General features: G+C 38.9%; 1 protein-coding gene across 5 annotated transcripts in view; it reads right to left on the minus strand.

Moving 5' to 3' along the window:
- Nucleotides 1–9,600, minus strand: part of FCRL2 (Fc receptor like 2) — a 31,168-nt gene extending 21,568 nt beyond the window's left edge. For 2 of the 5 annotated variants that reach the window (XM_009183988.4, XM_021925186.2), the window contains exons 1-4: nt 8,253–9,599; nt 6,987–7,007; nt 1,606–1,863; nt 1,064–1,348 (exon numbers count right to left, since the gene is read on the minus strand). In XM_009183988.4, coding sequence (XP_009182252.1) covers nt 1,064–1,348; nt 1,606–1,863; nt 6,987–7,007; nt 8,253–8,283 — 595 coding nt within the window. In that variant the 5' untranslated portion in view covers nt 8,284–9,599. Of the gene's footprint in view, nt 1–1,063; nt 1,349–1,605; nt 1,864–6,986; nt 7,008–8,252 lie in introns of all 5 variants that reach the window. The other 3 variants (XM_003892856.5, XM_021925182.2, XM_021925180.2) reach the window with 3 other exon arrangements.
- Between the last annotated feature and the right edge of the window lie 14,008 nt (nt 9,601–23,608).

Here is a 23,608-nt window from a genome sequence, read left to right on the forward strand (position 1 = left end):
AAGATAACAGGTGAGAACTCTAAGGGAAACTCTGGCGACAGAGTTTGACTGATTCCATTCTCTAATGCAAGGAGTGGGAATGTGGATATTGTATAGATAATCCATCATAAGCATTCACATGGAGGTAGGGAATCTATAACAATTATCCTTGAGGAATGTGGATAAAGATATTTGTATGTCCTAACCCTGGCCAATTTCATGGGTAGTAATATTTAAAGAATTTGTGATGGATCAGCCACTCCATGGGACAGGAAACTGTTCAATTTTTTGGATGAGTCACAGACACCTGTTGCGCAGAATATAGAGGGGCACTGATATCTTCAGTCCTGCCTTGGAAAAGTCATTATTCCTAACCAACAGTCCCAATAATAATTCCTCTATCATTCTTAATTTCAAGGTTCAACCAAAGACAACTTCTCCTCTGACCACTCTGCTCATTCACATCTGCTTTTCCTGATGCTTCAGGTAGTACTATATGTTTATATATATATAAACATATATATATATATATGTAATCTTTCTCTTTTGTTGTTAAGTAATATTCACTGATCAAACCTTCATTGATCACTGACTGTATGCCTTGGCATTTAGTAGTGGGTGGGGCACTTCAAAAGGCAAACCACCCTTTATATATACATATATATGTATATATATATGTGTATACATATATATATATGTAGCACCACATTGTCTTCTGGTAAGTCAATTTGTGTTGCAATCTCATCATGTGGAGACATTTGGAGGGCCATTAGACAGCAGGTGGTTTGCCTTTTGAAATGCCCCACCCACTACTAAATGCCAAGGCATACAGTCAGTGATCAATGAAGGCTTGATCAATGAATATTACTTAACTAACAACAAAAAAGAAAGAGTATAAAGGGCTTAGTCCATTTCTGATTCTTATGCAGTAGAAAGCCAGGAGCAATCTGGAGGGATTTTCTAGCTTAATTTTCACTTTCCTAAAGGACAGGAGTTGAACAAAGAAACAAAAAGACTAGTAGTTCAAGCTGAAGCTACAACACTCCTATCTTTTTTCTCCAGTCTCAGCTTCACTGATACTTGCTTTGCACGTGAATCTGGGATTGGAGGCTCTGTTTTCTGATCCTGTGAGTCACCGTTTCTGCCTCACACCAGTAAGACCCTGTGTCTTCACTCCACATGGCAGGAATCTGGAGCTCCGGGGAGCTGCTCCATCTTGACCCCAGGACCTGATTTTCTCTGAAGAAGCAGAACTGGAGTTGAACATCCAACCTCTGTGGAGAGAGCTGGGTCTCACATTTCAGGCTCACTGGACCCCCTTCGATGGGCTGGAAGGAGCTGGCTGTCAGCACAGGGTGTTGAAAGAGCTCTAGAGAGACGGATCACAATAGTCCCCAAAGCAGTGAGAGCTAAGATTCCTGCTGAAAAGCCCCTGGTAAGAAGCAACCCCAGCAAACTGGACATTCAGAGCCAGACACCTCTCACCCATCATGGCTCCCATGATGGTCGAACCACAAGCACTCCCGTCTATATCTGGCCCATGAGCAACTTTCCCCTACCAAGTACCCACCCTGCTTGCTGCCATGGTCTCTTACCCAGCCCATCCCACAGAAGTGAGGGTTTTACCTTGGACTTTTATCTTTACTATATTTGAACGTTTATCCCAGAAAAAGACGTTTCCTTTGGTACTACAGAAATAGTTACCACTGTCACTTAAAACTGCACTTTGGATAAGGAAATCTGAGACTTTTTTGAAAACAGATAACTCTTTGTTATCCTTGTGGTAAGTCATCTTCTGAATTTTCCAGTTCTCTACTCCCTGGCATTTCAGAACTATGCTGTCTCCTTCGAAGACAGAAGAGGGCGCCACAAGGGTCAGCGAATCTGCAAGAGAAGGAGGGAAACTGGATTTGCAATTCCTGCAGAGAACCCAGACAGACTCCATTGGCAGTGAGGTGGTCTCGGGCATAGCTTCTACTTCTTTAGATAAGGTGGAGGTTCCAATCCATGCCTTAATAACTGAGAGTTTCATCCCATGTTTCCTGAGGGGATATCTTAGCTTGTACTGCTATCACAAAATTCCACAAACTGAGTGGCTTATCAGTAACAGAGATTTATTTCTCACAGTTCTGGAGGCTGAAAGTCTGAGGTCAGGGTGCCAGCATTGTCAGGTTGTGGTGATGGCCATCTTCTAGGCTGCAGACTGCCAACTTTTCTCTACACTCACATGGTGGAAAAAGAATCAGCTAACTCTCTGGCCTCTTCTTATGAAAGTGTTAGTCCTATTCATGAGCGTTCCACCCTCATGATCTTATTACCTCCCAAAGGTACCACCTACAAATACCATCACATTGGGATTAGGGTTTCAACATATGAATTTTAGGGAGATACAAACATTCAGTCTATTGCAGGGGTGTCAAGGTAAACATGGTTTTTTAATGTTCATGAAGGAGTGTTCTGACAAACTCCTCATCTTCAGCCTTCTCCATCAGTGACACCACACAGGGAAACCATTGCCCTCAGTGGGCACTTCATTTTCTCATGCCCCATACCTTCATCCAGCCCTCAGAACTCTACACTGTGTTATAAATTCAGGTCCCATGCCCTCTCCTTGCCTCACCAAATAAAAACCATCAAGTAGTGTGGATTATTGGGAATAAGCCAGTTACTGGAATAAGATCCAGTATCTTTAATTATCTACTCGAATTCTCTACTCAAATGCCTTCAGAAAATTTTTCTCATCCATTCAGAGAAGTAGAGATTATTTTTAATCCAAGGCTCAGTTCCTAGAGAAGGATCATATAAAGAAAAAAGCTATTGCCAAAGACAAATGTCCTCCCCAGAGGTTGCTTTCCTCAGATTGATCACAGGTTCTCTAATTTTGACCCTGTCACTTCATTTATTTATGGTACCAGACTATGTTTTGTGTCTATGACATCTTCATGATATTTTGTGATTGTAGTAGAGGATTCCGGCCACAAAGTAAGGAATTAAGTTATACCTCAAATAAAAATCTTCCTTATCACTATTCGATTGTATCATGACTGTCAGATGTGTAGTAGAAGGAAGCAGAAGTCAATAACATAAGAGATGTGATGATTCATAAAATACTACTACAGAGCTACAGCTAAAAAGCCACAGGAAATCTGTGGCATTTGGAAGTATAATTTTTGGCAAAATGTATGGCTTCCTACTGGCTATTTCAACAGAACCAGAATTACCTGTTGGACATTGGGAAACAATCTGATTTTGTGTGTGTGTGTGTGTGTGTGTATAATTAGAAGGGCAGAAAAGGTGGGTTGGAGAAACAATTAACTTAATTCAAGACTTGTGCCCTCCTTTGCAAATGGATACTAGATCTCATGGAAACTCCACCGTGGGACTTGGAATCAAGCCAACTTTTAAACCACTGGTACAGTCTTCCTCCACAAACAGGAAATATTCCTGTAGAGAACACCTCTGGAGATAGGAAGAGGAGTTATAATTAGTGACACTGTTGAAAAGGGCATGACAGGCAGCCTCACTGGCTCTGGCTGCCACTGACAAAGTGAGACTTTGAGTTGGTCGTTAGGAATTATTCATATCCTCAAACTGCTTGGTAAGAGGCAGACTGCCCCAAGAGCAAGCCAGAGGATGCAGAGCAGTGAGGAGCGGATGATCCTGAGTCCATAATGGCAGACCAGCAAGTGGGAGCAGCAGGGTGAGCCGACTTGCAGCTCTGAGAGGAATCCGCTGGGGAGAGGTGCTAAAGCTCAGAGGCCTGGAAGTGAAGATGCAGCCAGAAAGAGTCATCATCACCACCATGAGATACTGCTTGATTTCAGTTCTCACAACGTTTAACCTAATGGTGAAGAGCCAGATCACACTGTTTTGAATCCAAGTCTACTATTATTGGCTGTGTGATACTGGACAAAGCACTTTATTCTTTGGACCTTGGTTTTGTAACCAAGTATCCTATTTTTCTAAGAAAAGAAAAAGAAGTATTTTTACCTTTTTCATGCAATTATAATTTTTACCTTCTCTCCATCATCCACTCCTTGCACTGAACGTGTATCTAGCTGTGTTTACTTAAGAGGTTCCAGAGACAGAAACTCGAACCAGGTGCCTCTAGAACTCTCTCCCACCAGAAGCTTGCCTCAATTTACAACCTAGTTCTGCCCACACTGGTGCCAGCCAAATCACTTGACAGATGACATCCAAAGCAAGTCACGTAGACTGGCACCACCTCGCTCCCTCCCCTGCATGCTGTTCACATCAAGTCCCCCTTTAAAAGCCCTTGCCTTCTGCCCCAGAAGTAGAAGTGGTACCCTCAAGGCAGAAGCCTGTACTACTTCCCCTCAGCTAAGTTTTGGAATTAAAAAGTCACTTTCTTTCTACCAGATCTCTCTCTTATTCATTGGACTTTGCAAGCAGTGAGCAGCTGGACCTGTGTTCAGTTACAGTTTCTCATCTAAGAGATGGAACAACAAAGAGCATTTGCCTCTCATCAGGCTGCCTTAAGGATTCTGTGAGAGAAGCACACAATGGTGCTGGCATTTATGGACCACTCAGTGAGCCACAAATCTTCACAACCGTAGCGGGGGATGTCTTTGTTGCAGAAGCTAATGATGGCTGAGGAGGAATAAGAGGACATCATAACTGCACTTCAAGAGCAACTAAAATAATGGGTTTCAGGTCTGTGAGATGGGGTGGACTCGGGGATACTGAATAAATGAAGGTGACTTGAAGTCAAACCCCCTGAGAGTGATGTCCTACCTATGGGGTAGACATAAGTTGGTCCATAGTTTCATATCAGGGAAGCCCAAAGAGTCAGAATAGGGTTTGTGTGAGAGTTTGTATCCACTTGCTTCTAGCATGACTGTGACTGCTCCGATGCCAACCACCTGGCAGTTTGGAGGCCTCAGCAGAAGAGTGCTGGCTCTACACTGGCTGTCATTGTGGTGCAACCTCAAGAGTTCTAATCTGTGTGCACCATTAGCAGAGTGCAAGGAGTCAGAGGCCCTAGAAAGGGAGGGCAACAAGTCTCAAAGCTGACTTGTTCATCCTCAGGGAGTTCCAAGTCCTCCAGCAACTGGCTGAGAGTGGCTCTACCTGCAGAGGTGCCCAATAGAATCATGCTGACCCCCAGAGAGTACAGAGGAGAACTGCAGTGGAGGGACAACGGTAGGGGGCTGGGAGAACAGAGAAGTTCTCTGTAGAGCAAGTAAATAGGAGCACAAAGATTTAACTCAGAGCAAGATGTACAGGACTGAAGAGTTTTTTCACAAGTATTTCAGTGAAAAATATCTTTACCAGAGCAACAGCAAAAACAAAAAGCAAATGGTATTTCTCAGAGCTTTGTATGTGAGGGCAAGGTCGCAGGTGGTAAGTGCAGTATGTAGGTGGGGCTGAAAAGAGGAAATGGGATAGAAGACTGCGTTGAGGCAATGGATGGGGACAGAAAGACCTTTACAGCTGCTCTGCTGAAAAGCATGTTCAAACCTTGGAAGGGAGTGTATTTCTCAACAGACCAGAAACTTTTCTCTGGAGACAAGACTGGGGTTCAGAGGCCAAGTGACTGCCCCAGCCTGCATAGCAGGTATGTAGCAAAGCCATGATTTCAGTTTGTTCTTTCTGGCTATATAAGTCCTGCTCTTTCCAGTACATCATGCTGAACTAAGTTCTCTCTTACTCTCTTTAAAAAGAAAAGATCTCAAACTTCTGAAGAACATCTCAGTTTTCTGAGAAACTCTTGCTAAAGGAAAGGAAAGAGAATGAAGTGGCTGTTTCCCTGTTCTCTGAACGGTTGTAGGTGATTCACTTCAGGGAGCCTGCTGCCTTGGCATGATTCCACTAATGGTCAGAAACCTCCTAAGTATTAATAAAGATTTCCTCTAATTTCCATCCAGACAGATAGTGGAGTGATGGGTATCACAGGGTGGGACTCCGGGACCGTATGTGGGACTGAATGAATGCAAGAGACCAAACTTTCTCCTGAGCAAGCTCCAGGTAGGACCCCTGAATGTCTCCCTGGACACTCTTGTTCCATTCAAGGTGAGACCGGGATCTACTTTTCCCCACATTGTTCCTTAGAGCAAAAAGAGCCCCTTCCACTTGGTAGCCAGCATTCAATGGGCAAGGGAACAATTCTCCCTTTCTTTAGATTTTGTCTTGGCTCATGTGAAGATTCTGTATATAGAATAGAATATTTTTCCCATTGACTTTCTTCACTGAGCACAGATTTAACTCAGAAAGAGTGAAATAAAATTAGCTTTATTTCACTCTTTATGATTAGAACAGTAATACATGTATTTTTTAAAAATCAAAACTAAATACTAATTCTAGAGCAGGGGTTGGCAAATTGTGGCCTGTGAGCTGGCCAACACTGTTTTGGTAAATAAAATGTTATTGGAACACTGACATCCTCATTCATTTACATATGGTCTATGGTTGTTTTCCTGCTACCACAGCAATGGCATTGAGTAGTTATGGCACACACCTGAAAAGCTTAGCCTATTTACTCTCTTGCCTTTTACAGGAAAAGCTTGCTGACTCCTGAGCTAGAGCTAGAGAAGCAATGAGGACACATGTTTATTCTGGCTCTGCAGAAGTTTGTATTTCTGACATATTCCTCTATAAATAACTGTTTTAAGAACTGTGAAAACATTCAGCATTCAGCCAGACAATAATGAGGTATTACAGTCCTATAGGCAGGAAAGTAGTTCTCTCCAAATTGTTCTTTTCTTCAATCTGCATGCTTTCTTTCAGATATTACTGCCCTTCTTAAAACCAGGCTTTTAAAGAAGAGGCAAGCATGCAGGGTCTTGAGAAGGTTAGGTGGTACCTGGTCACCCAGACGTGCAAGCAGTGTTGGAAACAGATTGCGTGACCTCAGAATATGTCAGCCTAGAGGGCAGTAATATTAGGACATCTTCACAGGCTTTCCAGAGCCACCTCTATAGAATCCTGGGGTAGCTGGGTGACTGGTATGCCAGAGACCAAGAACAACAAAGACAAGGAGGACTCACCTGCCTGTTCAGTGACTGCAGCTGTGAGGAGATCAAAAGCCAGAGATTAGCACACAGCATTTGCCCTCATAATTTATAAATTTACATTACTGTGGTAAATTGCTCAAAAACTTCTTTCCATTTTTCCTTTCTTTTCTATTTCCCTGATCTCTCATTACTAATAATTCAATCTCCTTCGAGCACATATCTAACTCATTAATTGTAGTCACAAGGCAAGTTGCAAACCCAACGCTTGACTAAAGGGATTGTCGAGAATACCCACATTGGATATTTAGTGACTCTCCTTGATTTCATTTTCCTTCCACCATCCCCACCACTCTGTCTCACACTCAGACTTTTCAAGTAGTAGATAGACATGACAACATGATCACAAAAGGCTCATCAGGAAACATACACTGTGAGAGTTCCAAGAAATCAATAAATCAGTCTCTTTCCAATGGCCATATTTCATGTTAGGGCCCTTTTATTCCAATAACAAATATTTATTTAGTGCTTACACAGCATAGAGAAAGGGATCTTATTTACTCTCTCACCCAGGCTGTAGTACAATGGTACAATCTTGGCTCACCACAACTTCCACCTCCCAGGTTCAAGCAATTCTCCTGCCTCAGCTTCCCGAGTAGCTGGAATTACTGGTGCCTATCACCACGCCCGGCTAATTTTTGTATTTCTAGTAGAGATGAGGTTTCACCATGATGGCCAGGGTGGTCTCGAACTCCTGACCTCAGGTGATCCACCCGCCTTGGCCTCCCAAGGTGCTGGGATTATAGGTATGAGCCTCCGCACCCAGCCAGGAATCTTACTTTCTAGCAGCAGCTGTCATCTCCCTCGTCGTCCACGATTAAACAGAGGAATATTAGCAAGGGGTCTCAATGCATCTGCTGAACCCAAATCTTATAGATAACAATTGAATAATCGGTGTTCATGGAGGAGAAGGGCAGTGCTAAATGCTAATATTATGAACATTTTACTATGAGAATATTATATTACTCAATGAGATCTAAGATACCAAAATAGCAATTCATGACCAGCAAATGGTAAAGTGGTCCACCTTGAACATTAAGCATTGTGCTTAATGCTTAATGGATGTGCTGCAATTTCACTGTCCTCAGCCTACTTCTTTGCATCTGCCTCTGAAGCCCAAGCTGCAGGCAGAACCTGAGCATCCCCACCAGTCCCGGGGCTCTGATAAAACCTCCGACCTTTCGGGAGCGGTAGACCTCATTCTGCTGCCACCTCACTTCTCAGTCAAATTATTGAACTCACCAAAGATGACCAGCAATGACCACAGCAGCATGAGGACCTAATCCAGCTATTTGAAAGGAGATGTACTCTTGGCCGCCAACTGGAGCCTCTGAGCAGGCGATGAAATGTGCCTTTCAGAATAGGTTTTGTATAATTAGCAAAAAAGGAAGTAGAATAGTGCCACAATGTTTAACCATTATCTTTGTCCTGGAAGGGCTAAATCAATCATAGCTGATTCTCTCAATGCCAGAGAAATTTTGTATCTTGACACTCATGATAATACCTGGCATTTACATATGGGTTGTAATGAGTCAGACACAATTCTAAGTGCCTCGTGCTTACAAAGTTATTTATTACCTTCAGCAAGTTACTGAAGTTGGCACTATCCCCTTTCACATGATGGAGGAAATTGAGGCACTAGTAAAAGTAAGTGTCTTAGTCCATTGGGGCTGCTCTAAAGAACACCTTAGACTGAGTAATTTATAAACAACATAAGTTTATCACTCATAGTTCAAGAGGCTGGGAGGTTTAAGATCAAGGCACCAGTAGATTCAGTGTCTGATGAGGGCCTGTTTCTCATAGATGGTGACTTCTATATGTCTTCACATGATGGAAGGGGCAAAAAAGCTCCCTCAAGCCTCTTTTACAAGGACAGTAATCCCTTTCGTAAGAGTTCCACCCTCATGACCCCTAAAGGGTCATGTAATAAAAGGTGGGTACCTTTTATTACTATTGCATTGAGGATTAAGTATCAACATAAGAATTTTGCCAGGACACAAACATTCAGACCACAGCAGCAAGTGAAATGACCGAGATCAGCATAGTCAATTTCTAGTAGTAACAGATCTGGGATTCAAACCCAGGCAGCCCAGTTCCACAGTCTGGCTCTTAAACATTGTACCCTATTATCTTGGTATATTGCTTCTCAGTGTTCTTAAAATAATAAGACCATTGTTTCAATAGCTCATATTTCTTAAGTAAAATTTTTCTTAGTCAATCACTGACTTTCTAGAATGAGATTTTACTAAACTTCAAAACACTTGCACTATATTGCTGAAAACATTGCTATCTTTCTAATCTGTAATCAAAATATTGCCTATTTCTAAACTGCATTGCTTTTTGTACCCCAGGCTGATCCTAATATAGTTATCTCACACAAAGCAAAGCATGTGTTACGTCAACACCTATTATCACACTCACTTTGATCAGATGTAGTCCTGGTGGATGCTGTCTCATAAATGAACCTTATGCAGGATGAGACTCTAAACCACAGAATCACAGGTGCTTATAAATGAGGGATTGACTGAAAATATTCATAGACTCAGTGTTACCTGTTCAGGTACTTAACATTTACCTGAATACTTAACATTGAATTGTTAACAATTGAATATTTAACATTTTATTATATTATCATGGTTTTACTTTGAGAAATGCTAATATTTATATGTGATGGTCATTAAAGCCTTGCTTATAATAATGTTAAAAGAAAATACTAAAAATATCTCACAAGGAGAGATGTATGTTAAAAATAAGTTACATGCCAAAATGCTGTGGAGAACCAAACAGCTGTTAAAATAATTCTGTGGAATAATATTTAATAGCAAGATGTCTAGGATATATGATTTAAAAAAAAAGTGGGCCGGGTGCGGTGGCTCACACCTGTAATCCCAGCACTTTGGGAGGCGGAGGCGGGTGGATCACGAGGTCAGGAGATCAAGATCATCCTGGCTAACACGGTGAAATCCTGTCTCTACTAAAAATACAAAAAATTAGCCAGACATGGTGGCGGGCACCTGTTGTCCCAGCTACTCAGGAGGCTGAGGTAGGAGAATGGCGTGAACCCAGGAGGCAGAGCTTGCAGTGAGCCAAGATCGTGCCACTGCACTTCAGCCTGGGCGACAGAGCGAGACGCCATCTCAAAAAAAAAAAAAAAAAAAGAAAAGAAAAGAAAAAGAAAAAAGGAAAAAGTGACTATAGAGTGCACTTTATCTGCTGCACATCATCCCCCGCTCTCCAATAAAAAGTGTCTGAAACAATTAGCACCACAGAGTTACTGTAATTAAATAAAAAAAAATCTAATTAAAGCTGATTTTTACTTTCCTCATTTTGCTTATCTGTGTGTTCTAGTATTCTTACAATAAACATATGCTATTTATGTACTTTTTAAAGATTCATAAAAAAACTAGGTTTTATGGCCTCTCTCATCTTAAAGTGTTGAAAACAATACTACTTTAACTTTCTGCATAGGCAAATGGTTTGCATGTGTTTGAAAGTACAAGTTGCTCTTTCCCAGGACCAAAGCTAGTCACTGATCTTATCATCAGGTCTTGCCTACTGAATGGGTTACTAGGTGGCCTATAATTCCTTCCCATTCTGACCAATCTGGAAACTATAGAAATTTTGTGGTTGGGAGGGAATTAAGGAAAGGAGCACAGAGAGGATCATGAAAAGGATGGTAGTGGATTGGTGGTAGATACAAGTTTTTCATAGACATCAAGGAGATTTTTCAAAATATCCATATCCCTTCACTGATTTCTATATACCTCTATGGAAATGTGGCCTCTTCAGTTAAGAATCAATATTTCTTAAGGTATTACCAAATGGTATGAGGTAAAATTCAGTTGGTATAAAAGGTGCAGGTGGAAAGCAGCAATAAGGAGGTGGGTGGGCCACAGAGGTGGCAACATATCCTCTATGATGGTGAACATGTTTCATGTGGGTGCTACTCTGTATTTGACAGATCGCAGTAATTTACATGTGAATAGGGCATATCCTAGAAGCATAGCTAAACTTGAATGCACAGTAGGCACTGTGACCAGAGATTAAGAGGCTTAATAGACACTTGGATGGCGGGGGAGGCGTGGGCAGGGGAAAGTAACTTAAAAATTAAGGCAATAGTGGCAGAAATAAAATTATGTGTTTGGAGGTTTGATCAAAGTGAGAGATAACAATACTTTTTGTGCAGGGATATTTTGCCACCAACAGGAGGGAGTCACGTATCAGAAAGAAGCAGCATTAGACATACATATAAATGCCTCTTGATCAACCAGGTAAACCCTTAACATGGAGATTCCACAGGTGGTAACATACTGAAGCCTATTCTGCCAGATGCAGAGCAACAGTCATCTCTGTGAACCATGTTCAACGTCCTGAATGGAACACAAAGTACAGTGCCTAGTTGGGGCATGCCAGAACTGAGACAGAGACAAACAGAGCCTTCAAAAAATATGTCAGAATAAAACAAATCACACCTCTTACTTGATGAATTTGATTACTAGGACAGTTAGAGTGGGAAATTAAAAAATGAAACAGGTTAACTTCCAAGATCCCTAGATAACATCTTTTGAGCTTGGGGTTCCCAGGTCACTATGAGAGAATTAAATATCATAATATATGTGAATTACTTATCATAGTAATTGCTCCATAAATGGCAGTAGAAGTAGTCATAGTCATGGTCATCATCATTGTTATGGCAGCAGTGGTAGTAGCAGTTTTAATAATTACTATAATTACCTTGAGCAGCATGATATATCTTTGCTGAGCGGGGCTGTCCCTAATAATTTCCTGTCCAAGATAGTAACTAGATACTTTCTGAGTTCTATGGAGGTGATATTGATTGTTGAAGAACTTCTGGGACAGAACTGGTTAGACCAAATATTGTCTATGCAGACACTCTCCAATGTAATTTAGACAGAGCCAGGCCCTTCTGCCCAGAAGATTTTTTACAATGAAATTTATTATTTCTAGAAGTCCACTAGGGCTCTGCATGGAGCAAATAGCATGAAAGAGAATTCAGACTGTTTAAATGCTTGGAAGCTAGTGGTCATTACCTTCATGGAAGATATGAAGATAATGATACCCCAGAGAATCAGAGAAGACAAGAGTAAGTTGAAGTTTTAGATAGTGTATCTCTAGGGGACTGGAGTTTAACAAAGTTCGATTTTTTCCTCCTTCATGAAGATTATCAGTTCCTTTAGTAGCAATAGAAGCTATGGTAAATCCTTACTAAAGAAGGTATTACTATTCCTACGGTGGAAGTGGAGGGGAACCCAGCCTTGGTGTCTGAAGGGAGGCAGAGACGCAGGAAGACTTAGGGAGGCTCATAGAAGACATCAGAGCAATATCTGTGGTGGGGAGCAGCATTCTCTCCACGTGTGAAAATACCTCCTAGCAAGTGGCCTGGGCTCTCTGAGAACAGCAGGTGGGGAAAGATGCCTAGAGGTCAAATTCAGTTCACAGCTTTCTACTTTCTGTTTTAATTGTAAATGTGTGGGCTTTCCAGAAGGTGGATGGGTTATGACTTTTCAGACAAGAAGGCCAATGACCAAGGGAAGCTGTGAACCATGGATCGTCAACTACACCAACCCTTAGTAGAATCACCCACAGCAGATTCCTGTGGGTGTCTTTCTGGCAGACTGGTGAGGATCAGTTGTGTTGTAGTAGAAGAAGAAAGCAAGAACCAAGATCCAGATTACACTGATGGCTTTCTGTCTTGTTTTACCATGTTTTTTGTTTTTTGTTTTTTGCTCACTCTTCTAACACACTCTGCTAATAACTTTTTCACAGTTCATAAAGATATGATTCCCAAGCAGAATCATTATTCATTCAGTCATTCATTCATGCATGCATGAAGCCATGCATTCAGTTACTCAGTTGAGTTTTATTCAATGTCCTGTACTTGATGGGCAATATACTTGGCACTAGACATACCCAGATAAAAAGATATAGTCCATATCCTTATGGAAATTGCATTCTAGCATCAGAAGACTAACAGAAAAGAGTAAACATACTTGTGTCCCACTGCTGTGGTGGAGCTCTGTACAGTATGTGAATGGACACAGTGGAGATTAAGGAGTAAAGGCTTCCAGAAGAAATGAATATTGAGAGATAGGTAGATTTTAATCAAGCAAATAAGACTTAGGAAGATGTAGAAGTTCCAGGCCTAGAAAGCATCAGGAGCATGGTAAGAGGTCAGGAACCCATTCAGGCTGCTCAGATATCCACAGGCACTTTAGAATGGCAGATCCAAAGGTACGAGGAGGAGCATCACAAGAGGTAAGGCCCAAAGGTGGGAAGGTGGGAAAATTTTTATATTTTCATAGGGTAGAGGAGACACCCACTGCATTCCCAGGAAAGAACACCATTAGATAAAACTCTTTCGTTCCTTTTACCATTGTCCCTTTATTCCTACTATTTGTTCCTCTGCGTGGGAGGAGAGGCTCATCTGATTGGTGAGTTGGGTTGAATATGTCAGCTCATGACCTTGTTCTCTCTCTTCACTTGTTCTCAAACAGAAAATAATATCTTCCTGCTCATTTACTTATGTGTAATTATCTCAATGAGTTGCCACAGAAGCCAGGGTCCTCTGCTGTCTGAACACAACTCTCCTAACAGTAAGTCCCAAAGCCTATTGATAGAAAAGTAGAGAAAATCTCCATTTGGCTCAAATATAAGTCACATGATCTAGTCTGGTATGGTCATTATTAAAGCTGATATTTTGTCTCCAGTCTGACTTTGTCAACTTAGTTCCAAACCTGGAGAAGAGACATAAGGTGAGTAGCACCCGTAAACTCCTAAATATTTCAAGACTAATGGTGGCATTTCAACCATGATCAGAACATGATCATTTTGAATTGGGAAAGCAGGGTGTATGTGGACTAGAGGGAATAGAGCTAGAGATCAATAGAAGAGATGTATGGCCACTGATACCGTCCAGGATAGAAAAGACGAAGGTTTGAACTAAGGTGGTTCTGATGAAGAGGAGGAGATAAATTTTGCCAGAGTCAAAATCTGCAGAGCTTCGTGCCTGATTAGGGGTGGGGTGTAAGAGTGGAACCAGAATCCAGAAAGATATCTAGGTTCCCGGACTTTGTTTTTACTGAGTGACAAATCTGCTTCAATTTTATTTACGGCAGCCTGCTCTGCTTCTCTGGATTGAAATCTTATTTTTTTCCCTCATAATCCTTTATCCCCAAGATTCCTCTTAGAAGCTATCCCACACTTCCTGTGACCAAGCTCATTGCAATCTCATTATATAAATTTTGCAGGGATCTGCCAGATGAGCTGCTTCCTCATATTTTGTCTCAGCTTTAGCCTCCTTTCTTCTTTCTTCTCTCTTTAACCATCTCACTCAAATTTAGCACTGTCATTTCCTCAATGCCATAGCGGCAGATTTGTCTGTGTCTTACAGGAAACTTACACACCTTGTGACAAGAAACCACCATTATTGATCTGTCCAGGAAAACTAGTCATAAGAACAAGGTATAAATGTATAAATGGCCCACTGATGAAGGAACCCAGAACTGAGACAAGGATAAGTCAAAGGGTGGGATCAGTTCTAGAGCTAACTTCCAACAATTTCAGTGTCTGTGCGTAACTAAAAATAGGATTTTCTTCCAGTGCTTCTCAATTAATTAAATTTTTCACTTTTATCTGGCATCAGATACATAGGAAACTATAAAGAAAAATAGTTTAAAGATATAATTGTGGTATTGGTGGATACAATATTGGGAGAAAGAAAAAGGTTTTGGTTGCAAGGGAAAGATGATTATAGAATAATAGCTCTCCACAAATACAGAGAAAATTAAGGATCATCAATATTATCAGAAAGTCTCTGACTCTAGCCAATTGAATCATCAGTTACTTATAATGGAAGACATGATCCAAGATGGCAAACTAAGCACTAGTATTTAAATTTTCTTACTTTCAAAATCCCCTTAGATGATGAAAAAATTTAAAAATCAAAATAAAATTCACCACCACTGGGAAAACAAGAAGTGCGGAATACTAGTTCTGGCAGGTTTGGGTAGACTAAAACACCTGAAAATTCTCCCACTTTGAATTCTCCCACTTAAATGCTTGTAAGTGATGAATAAATATTACACATTATTTAAATACATAACTATATATGTAAGAAAGAAGAGAAATTCCCCCGTTGTAGATAAATGAGGAAGTGAAAGCAGAGTGTTAAACATGTAAATTGGCATTAGCGTTTCCCTGAGAGGAGTAAGGGAGGAAATTAAACAGTAGCTACTTTTTTTTTTTTTTTTTTTTGATGGACTCTTGCTCTGTCGCCCAGGCTGGAGTGCAGTGGGGGCAATCTCAGCCCACTGCAATCTCTGCCTCCCAGGTTCAAGTGATTCTCCTGCCTCAGCCTCCCAAGTAGCTGGGATTACAGGCACCCGCCACCACGCCCGGCTAATTTTTGTGTTTTAGTACAGATGGGGTTGCATCATGTTGGCCAGGCTTGTCTAGAATCCCTGATCTCAAGTGATCCACCAGCCTCGGCCTCCCAAAGTGTGGGATTACAGGTGTGAGCCACCACGCCCAGCCAACACTAGATACTTTTTATAGGCTTAGTGTTTAAAGTCCATGTAGAACTAGGAAACAAAACCTTAAGGCTTCAAAAGGAAGAAACTTGAAACTAAAACACCTGCATAAAGTGTGAACCCTCAAAAGACTACCTTTTAATAAATGAGTGGTGGGTCGGGGGGGAAAATCCACCCATCAGCACAGAGAGATGATAAGCAAGTTTGTCTTTGTATGAGTTCTGGGAAAAACATAAAATTTCCCCTGAAATAACTAGAGCCCAGAACCATGCCACATCAATATGCGTGCTCTGGGAAAGTCCAAAGAAGGAATTACCATAAAAATTGTTCCTAGGCCAATGAAATTTCCAGGGCTCAGCAGAAACAAATGCAAACTGGATTTTGAAGGACACAGCAGAAGCCCAGGCCACAGTGACACCAGCAAGATGGCAAACTAGAAGATATTAGGCTTCATCCTCCCTCTCACACAAAAAAGATAGTTATCTATGAATGATAATAGCCTTAAGAGGGCTCTAGGGTCCGTTTAAGAATTTACAGCAACAGATTCGATTTAAAAAGGAAAAAAAGAAGAATGATTACACAGAAATAATTTCTGGGGAGAATGGTGTACCTAAGACATCTGGAGATGGCTAGAAACAAAGACAGGCTGGCGCTATTCAGATCAGCCAGGCAGTAGGTGGCCGGCTCTGCAGAAAACATGGGCATTTTCACCACTAAGGCAACCAACAGCCATCCCTGCTGCAGACTCCCAAAGAGAAGATGCTGCTGCATGCCACCTTGCACACCATTATCAGTGCAGCAATGAGGATGCCTGTGCCCTAAGCACACCACGCCAGACTCAAGCCATGGTTCCTCCACGTGTGACCATGCTTCAGACCCCAACTCTGTGCCTTTTTTCCATGGACACTATACATCAGACACTGGTGCCACTACCACTGCAAGCATGCCCTCAAGATGAACCTGGCAAAAAAGAGACCCTCTTAGCCATGACTTCCCCAGTGGAACAAAAAGAGATTGGAAGGACCACCATAGCCTTCACCACTGAAGACCCTAACAGCTCTCACTATTGCTGAGGACACCTACTGCGTTGGCCACTGAGAATACCTGCAATCTTTGTCAACACCAATCTCAGCTGACAGAGCTGCATGGAGACTAAACTTCTGCACCTTCAGTGGAGCTAGAACTGCTGCACTCCTTCACCCCCAGCTGGTACCTTTGTCCCATCTCAAGGGGAAGATTTTTCTCTGCTAAAATCAGTCTATAAAGTCTAGAAGAGATGACTGCTCCATCAATGTGCAGACATCAAAGAAAGGCAACAAGAAAAAAACAAGAAAACAAAATACCACCAAAAATTGCATGCCTGTAATCCCAGTTACTCGGGAGGCTGAGGCTGAAGAATCACTTGAAGCCAGGAGGCGGAGGTTGGAGTGAGCTGAGATACCACCACTGCACTCCAGTCTGGGCAATTTAGTGAGACTCTGTCTCAAACAAAACAAAACAAAACAAAAACAAACAAACAAACAAAAAACCCAATGATCTTCCAGTAACTGACACCAAAGAAATGAATTCCAAATTTGCCTGACAAATAACTCAAAATAATTGTTTGGAGAAAGCTCTGTAAACTACAAGAGAACACCCAAAGAATTTAACAAAATTAGAGAAATAAGATATTAACAAAATGGAAAATTTAGCAGAGGGATTAAATCATTTTTTAAAATAAATTCTAAAGCTGAAGAATGTGATGAATGAAATGAAAAAAAGGCAATAGAAACATCAGTAGCAGAATTGAGAAGCAAAAGAATTTGTGAATTTGAAGACATTATTTAAAAAATATCCAGTCAGTGGATAAGGAAGACTGAAAGAAAAAGAGAAAGAATTCCTATGGAATTTATGAAACAGCATCAAGGCAGCTAACATTTGCATTGTAGGAATTTAATAAAGAGAAGAGATCAAGAAAAGGACCAAAAGTTTATTTGATGAATGATGTCTGGAAACTTTCCAAATCTAGGAAAAGATATAGACATACAGGTACAGAAAGCTCAACTATCTCCAATCATATTCAATCCAAAGAAGGCTACACCAAGACATTTTGTAATCAAACTGTTAATAGTCAAAGACAAAAAGAATCTTGAAAGCAACAGGAGAAAAGAAGGTCTTATTATAAGGGGATCCCTAAAAGGCTATCAGGGGATTTCTCAGCAGTAATTCTGCAGGCCAGGAAACAGTGGGATGATATATTCAAAGTGCTGAAAGAAAAAAAAATGTCCAAGTGGCTAGGCACAGTGGCTCATGACTGTAATCCTAGCACTTTTGGATGCTGAGGCTGGAGGATTGTCTGAGGTCCAGAGTTCAAGACCAGCCTGGCCAAAATGGTGAAACCTCATCTCTAGTAAAAACACAAAAGTTAGCCAAGTGTGGTTGCGGGTGTCTGTAATCCCAGACACTCAGGAGGCTGAGGCAGGAGAATCACTTGAACCCAGGAGGTGGAGGTTGCAGTGAGCTGAGATTGCACCACTGCACTTTAGGCTGGGCAACAAGAACAAAACTCCGTCTCAAAAAAAAAAAAAAAAAAAGAATAAAGAAAAGATATTCAACAAAAAATACTTTATACAGCAAAGCTGTGCATCAGAAATGAAAGAAATACTTTCCCAGATGTGCAAAAGCTGAGAGAGTTTATCACCACTACATCTACTTTATAAGAAATGCTCAGTGGAGTTCTTCAACCTGAAAGAAGGGACACTAACTGATAACATGAAAACATGTAAAGTAGAAAACTCACTGGTAAATATTAACTCATAGTCAATTTCAGAATATTCTAGTACTGTAATTGTGATATGGATGTCATTTATATCTCTAGTGTAAAGGTTAAAATGCAGAAGTATTAAAAATAATTTATAGCTATAATAATTTGTTAATAGATACACAATATAAAAGGATGTAAATTATGACATCAAAAACATAAAATGTGTGGGGAGGTAAAAAGTATAAAGTATTTGTATGCAATCCAAATAAAGTTGTTATCAGCTTTCATTGATATAACTACAAGATGTTTTACATAAGCATAGTGGTAACCACAAAATAAAAATAAAAACCTATAATAGGTATATGAAAGATAAAGAGAGAAATTAAAGCATACATACCACTACAGAAAATCATCTAATCACAAAGGAAGACAGCAGGAAAGGAAGAAATGAACAAAGGATCTATAAAGCAATCAGAAAATAATTTAACAAAAGACGGTAATAAATTTTTACTTATCAATAACCTTGAATGTGAATGTGTTAAATTCTCCAATCAAAAGATATAAAATGGCTGAATAGACTTTTTTAAAAGACCAAGCTATATGCTGCCTACAAGAGACTCACTTCACCTTTAAGGGAGCACATAGACAGAAAGTCAAAAGATGGAGAAAGGTAGCCCATGCAAATAGAAACCAAAAGAGAGGAAGAGTTACTATATTTATGTCACACAAAATAGACTTTCATTCAAAAACTATAAAAACAGATGAAGAAGATTATTAATAATAAAAATGGGTCAATTCTTCAAGAGAATATAGCAATTATAAATTTATAACCACTCAATATCAGAGCACCTAAATATATAAAGCAAATTGAATTGATATTAAGGGAGAGATCAACTGCAATAGAATAATAGTAAAATTATTGAATGTTCCACTTTTGACAATGAATAGATTGTCAAAATCAATAAATCCCATAGGCTTTCTTTATTCCTTTCCATTATTTTTTCTCCTCTGATTGGATATTTCAAATAACCTGTATTTGAATTCACACATTCTTTCTTCAGATTCTCAATTCTGCTGTTGACACCTCTATATGCTTCAGACACAAAATCAGCAAAGAAATATCACACTTGACCTACACTTTAGAGCAAATTGACCTAACTAACATCTATAGAACATTCCATTGAACAGTAACAGAATAGGTATTCTTCTCAAGTATACATGAAACATTCTTCAAGATAGATCACATGTTAGGACACAAAACAAATATTAATAAATTTAAGAAGATTGAAATCATATTGCTGATTTCAACCACAATGTTCCAACCACAACGTTATGAAACTAAAAATCAAAAACAGGAGGAATGTTGGAAAATTTACAAATATATGAAAATTAAACAACACATGAACAATCAATGGTTTGAAGAATAAATCAAATAGAAAATTAACAAAATCTCAAGACAAACAAAAATGAAGATATGTTCTAAAACTTATGATATGCAGCAAAAGCAGTTTTAAAAGGAAAATTTGTAGCAATAAATGCCTACATCAAAAAATATAAGAAATACCTTAAATAAACAACTTAACATGATACCTCAAGAAACTCGACAAAGAAGAACCAATTAAGCCTGAAAATCAGTAGAAGGAGGAAAATAACAAAGATTAGAGTAAAAATAAATAAAATAGAGACTAGAAAAAAATCATTGAAAAGATCAATGAAACTAATGGTTGCTTTTTGAAAAGATAAAACTGACAAAGTTTTAACTAGACAAGCATAAAAATAGACAAAACTGAAATAAATAAAAATTACAAATGAAAGAGAAGACATAACTGATACCACAGAAATAAAAAAGGTTATAAGAGACTACTATAAACAACTATATTCCAACAAATTGGATAACCTTAAAGAAACAGATTAATTCTTAGGAACATACAATCTACTGACATTGAACATGAAATAATAGAAAACCTGAATGGGCCAAAAATGAGTAAGAAAATTGAATCAGCAATTTAAAGAATCTCCCATCAAAGAAAAGCGCAGGACCTGTTACCTTCAGGGCTGAATTCTACCAACAATTTTTAAAAAGAACTAACACCAATCCTTCTCAAACTATTGCAAAACATTTGAAGACAGAATACTTCTAAACTCATTTTACAAGGTGAGCATTACTCTAATACCCAAACAAGACAAGGACACTACAAGAAAAGGAACTACAGGCCAAAATCCCTGATGAACATAGATGCAGAAATCCTCAACAAAATTCTAGCAAACCAAATTCAGCTGCACATTCAAAGAATCATTCACCATAATATCAAGTGGAATTTATCCCTGGCATGCAAGGATGATTCAACATAAGCAAATCAATAAATTGATACATCACATTAACAAAATGAAGTACAAAAACTATATAATCATCTCAATAAATGCAAATGCAAATAAATGCAAAAAAAAGCATTGTAAAACATTTAGCATCCTTTTATAATAAAAACTCTCAACACATTAGGATAGAAGGAATGTACCTCAACATGATATAGGCCATATATCACAGCCCACAGCTAACATCATACTCAACAGTGAAAACTTAAAGCTCTTTTTCTAAGCTCAGGAACAAGGCAAGGATGTCCACTATCACCACTTCTTTTCAACATAGTTCTGGAAGTTCAAACCAGAGCAAGTAAGCAAGAAAAAAATCCCAAAGGCATCAAAATGGAAAAGGAAGAAGTACAGTTGTCTCTGCTTGAAGATAACATGATCTTACACACAGGGAACCATAAAGACTCCACCAAAAAACTGTTATACAGTAGTATACAAGATACAACTTTAACATACAAAATCAGTAGCATTTCTATACACTAACAACAAACTATCTGAAAAAGGAAATCAAGAAGACAATCCCATATAAAATGGAATAACATACTTAGGAATAAATTTAACCAGGTAAATGAAAAGTCTCTATACCAAAAACTATAAAATGTTGGTCAAAGACATTGAAGAAGATACAAATAAATGGATTGAAAGAATTAGTACTGTTAAAATGTCCATACTACCCAAAGAGATTACAGATTTAATGTAATCCCTATTAAATTTTGAATAAAATTTTTAACAAACAGAAAAAAATCCTAAAATTTGTATGGAACCACAAAAGGCCCCAATACAAAAAACAATTTAGCAAACTAATTCTGCTAAAATTTAATGCCATTTAATTTGACATGGTGAAATTTGTTCTTGAGCAGAAAGAACAAAGCTAGAGGTATTGCATTACCTGATTTCAAAATGTACTCAAAGCTTAATAATAAAACAAGCATGGCAACGGCATAAATGCAGAAATATAGACCAATAGAACTGAGTAGAAAGCCCATAAATAATTTCACAAATTTATGCTCAATTGATCTTTGGCGAAGTACACACAAGAACAGGAACAAGAACACACAATGGGGAAAGGACAGTGTTTTCAATAAATGGTGTTGGGAAAACTGGGTATCTACATGCTGAATAATAAAATTGGATGCTTATCCTACACTATACACAAAAATCAACTTAAAGACTTAAATGTTAAAACTTGAAACTGTAAAATACTGGAGAAAACATAAGGAAAAACTTCTTGACTTCAATCTTGACAAAGATTTTTTTTGGATCTGTTCCCAAAATTATCGGCAAAACCAAAAAACAAAAAACAAAAAAAACCAAAGACAGTATCTGTGAACCATATACCTGACAAGAGTTAGTATGCCAAATATATAAGAACCTCATGTAAACAACAAGGAAACAAATAATTCAGTTAAAAAGTTGGCAAAGAACCTGAATAGATATTACTCAAAAGAAGACACACAAATGGCCAGCAGGTATATAAAACAGGTATATATTAAACATTACTAATCATCAGAGAAATGCAAATTAAAACAACAGTGGAATAGCACCTCATACCTGTTAGAATGTCTACTATCAAATAGACAAAAGATTACAAGTGTTGCCAAGGTTGTAGAGAAAAGGGAATTGTCTGTGGGAATGTAAATTAAAACATTCATTATAGAAAACAGTATAGTAATAGAGTTACCATATGACCCAGCAATCTCACTACTGGGTTTACATACAAAGGAAATGAAATCAGTATGTCAAAAAGATATCTGCACTCCCATGTTCACTGCAGCATTACAATAACCAAGATATGGAATCAACTTCCCTGTCCATCAACGAAAGAATGGATTTTTAAAATGTGGAATGTATACACAATGTAATACTATTCAGCCTTCAAAAAGAAGGAACTTATATCATTTATGACAATGTAGATGAATCTGAAGAGCACTATGTTGAGTGAAGTAAGTCAGGCATGGAAAGACAAATACCACATGATCTCACTTACCTGTGGTATCTAAATAACTCCAATTCATAGAAGCAAAGAATACAATGGTGGTTGCCAGGGATTGCGGGGCAATGGGGAGTTATTGGACAAAGGATGTAACATTTCAGTTAGAAAGTTTTGGAGATCTATTATACAGCATGGTGTTATAGTTAATAGTAATGTATTCTATATTTGAAGACTGCTAAAAGATTACCTTGTAAATGTTCCCACTATAAAAAATGGTAAGTATGCAAAGTGATGTATATGTTAATTAGCCAAATCTAATCATTTCACAATGTATACATATATCAAAACATCACATTGTGTACCACAAATATATACAATGTTTATTTGCCAATAATGCCATAATAGCCTTCATACACACGCAAAAAATAAAGGAACCCAGGCCACATGGAATCCCCACATTGTACAGGACACTTCTCAATGTAAAATCACAAAATCTACCAAACTACCATAAACAAGGTTTAAATACGTGAGAGGAAGAAAGATTGGTAGAGGCTAGAGTTCAAGACCAGTCTGAGCAACATAGTAAGACCCCATCTCTAGAAAAAGAAAATTAAAACTTAGCTGGGCATGGCGGTGCACCACTAGTTCCAGCTACTTGGGGGGTTGAGGTGGGAGGATTGCTTGAGTCCAGGAGTTTGAGTTTGCAGCAAAACTATGATCATGCCACTGTGCTACAGCCTGGGTGATAGAGTGAGATTCTGTCTCTAAAAATATTATAATAAATATAAATACATTAAATAAATAAATATAAATAAAATAAAATATGTGATAAACTCAGGATTAAATGTCTAAAACTTCAAGTAGTAGATTTATCTGAGAATTACAGTGTATTTAAACTTTAAGCTTGTTAAAAATCATAAAATCAAGTGTTAAGCCAATAATAGTAAAACACAACAAATAACAAAAAACTCTGTGAAGGAATGATAATAATGCCAATAATAAT

Source organism: Papio anubis, chromosome 1, assembly GCF_008728515.1.
Source record: "Papio anubis isolate 15944 chromosome 1, Panubis1.0, whole genome shotgun sequence".
Classification (NCBI taxonomy): domain Eukaryota; kingdom Metazoa; phylum Chordata; class Mammalia; order Primates; family Cercopithecidae; genus Papio; species Papio anubis.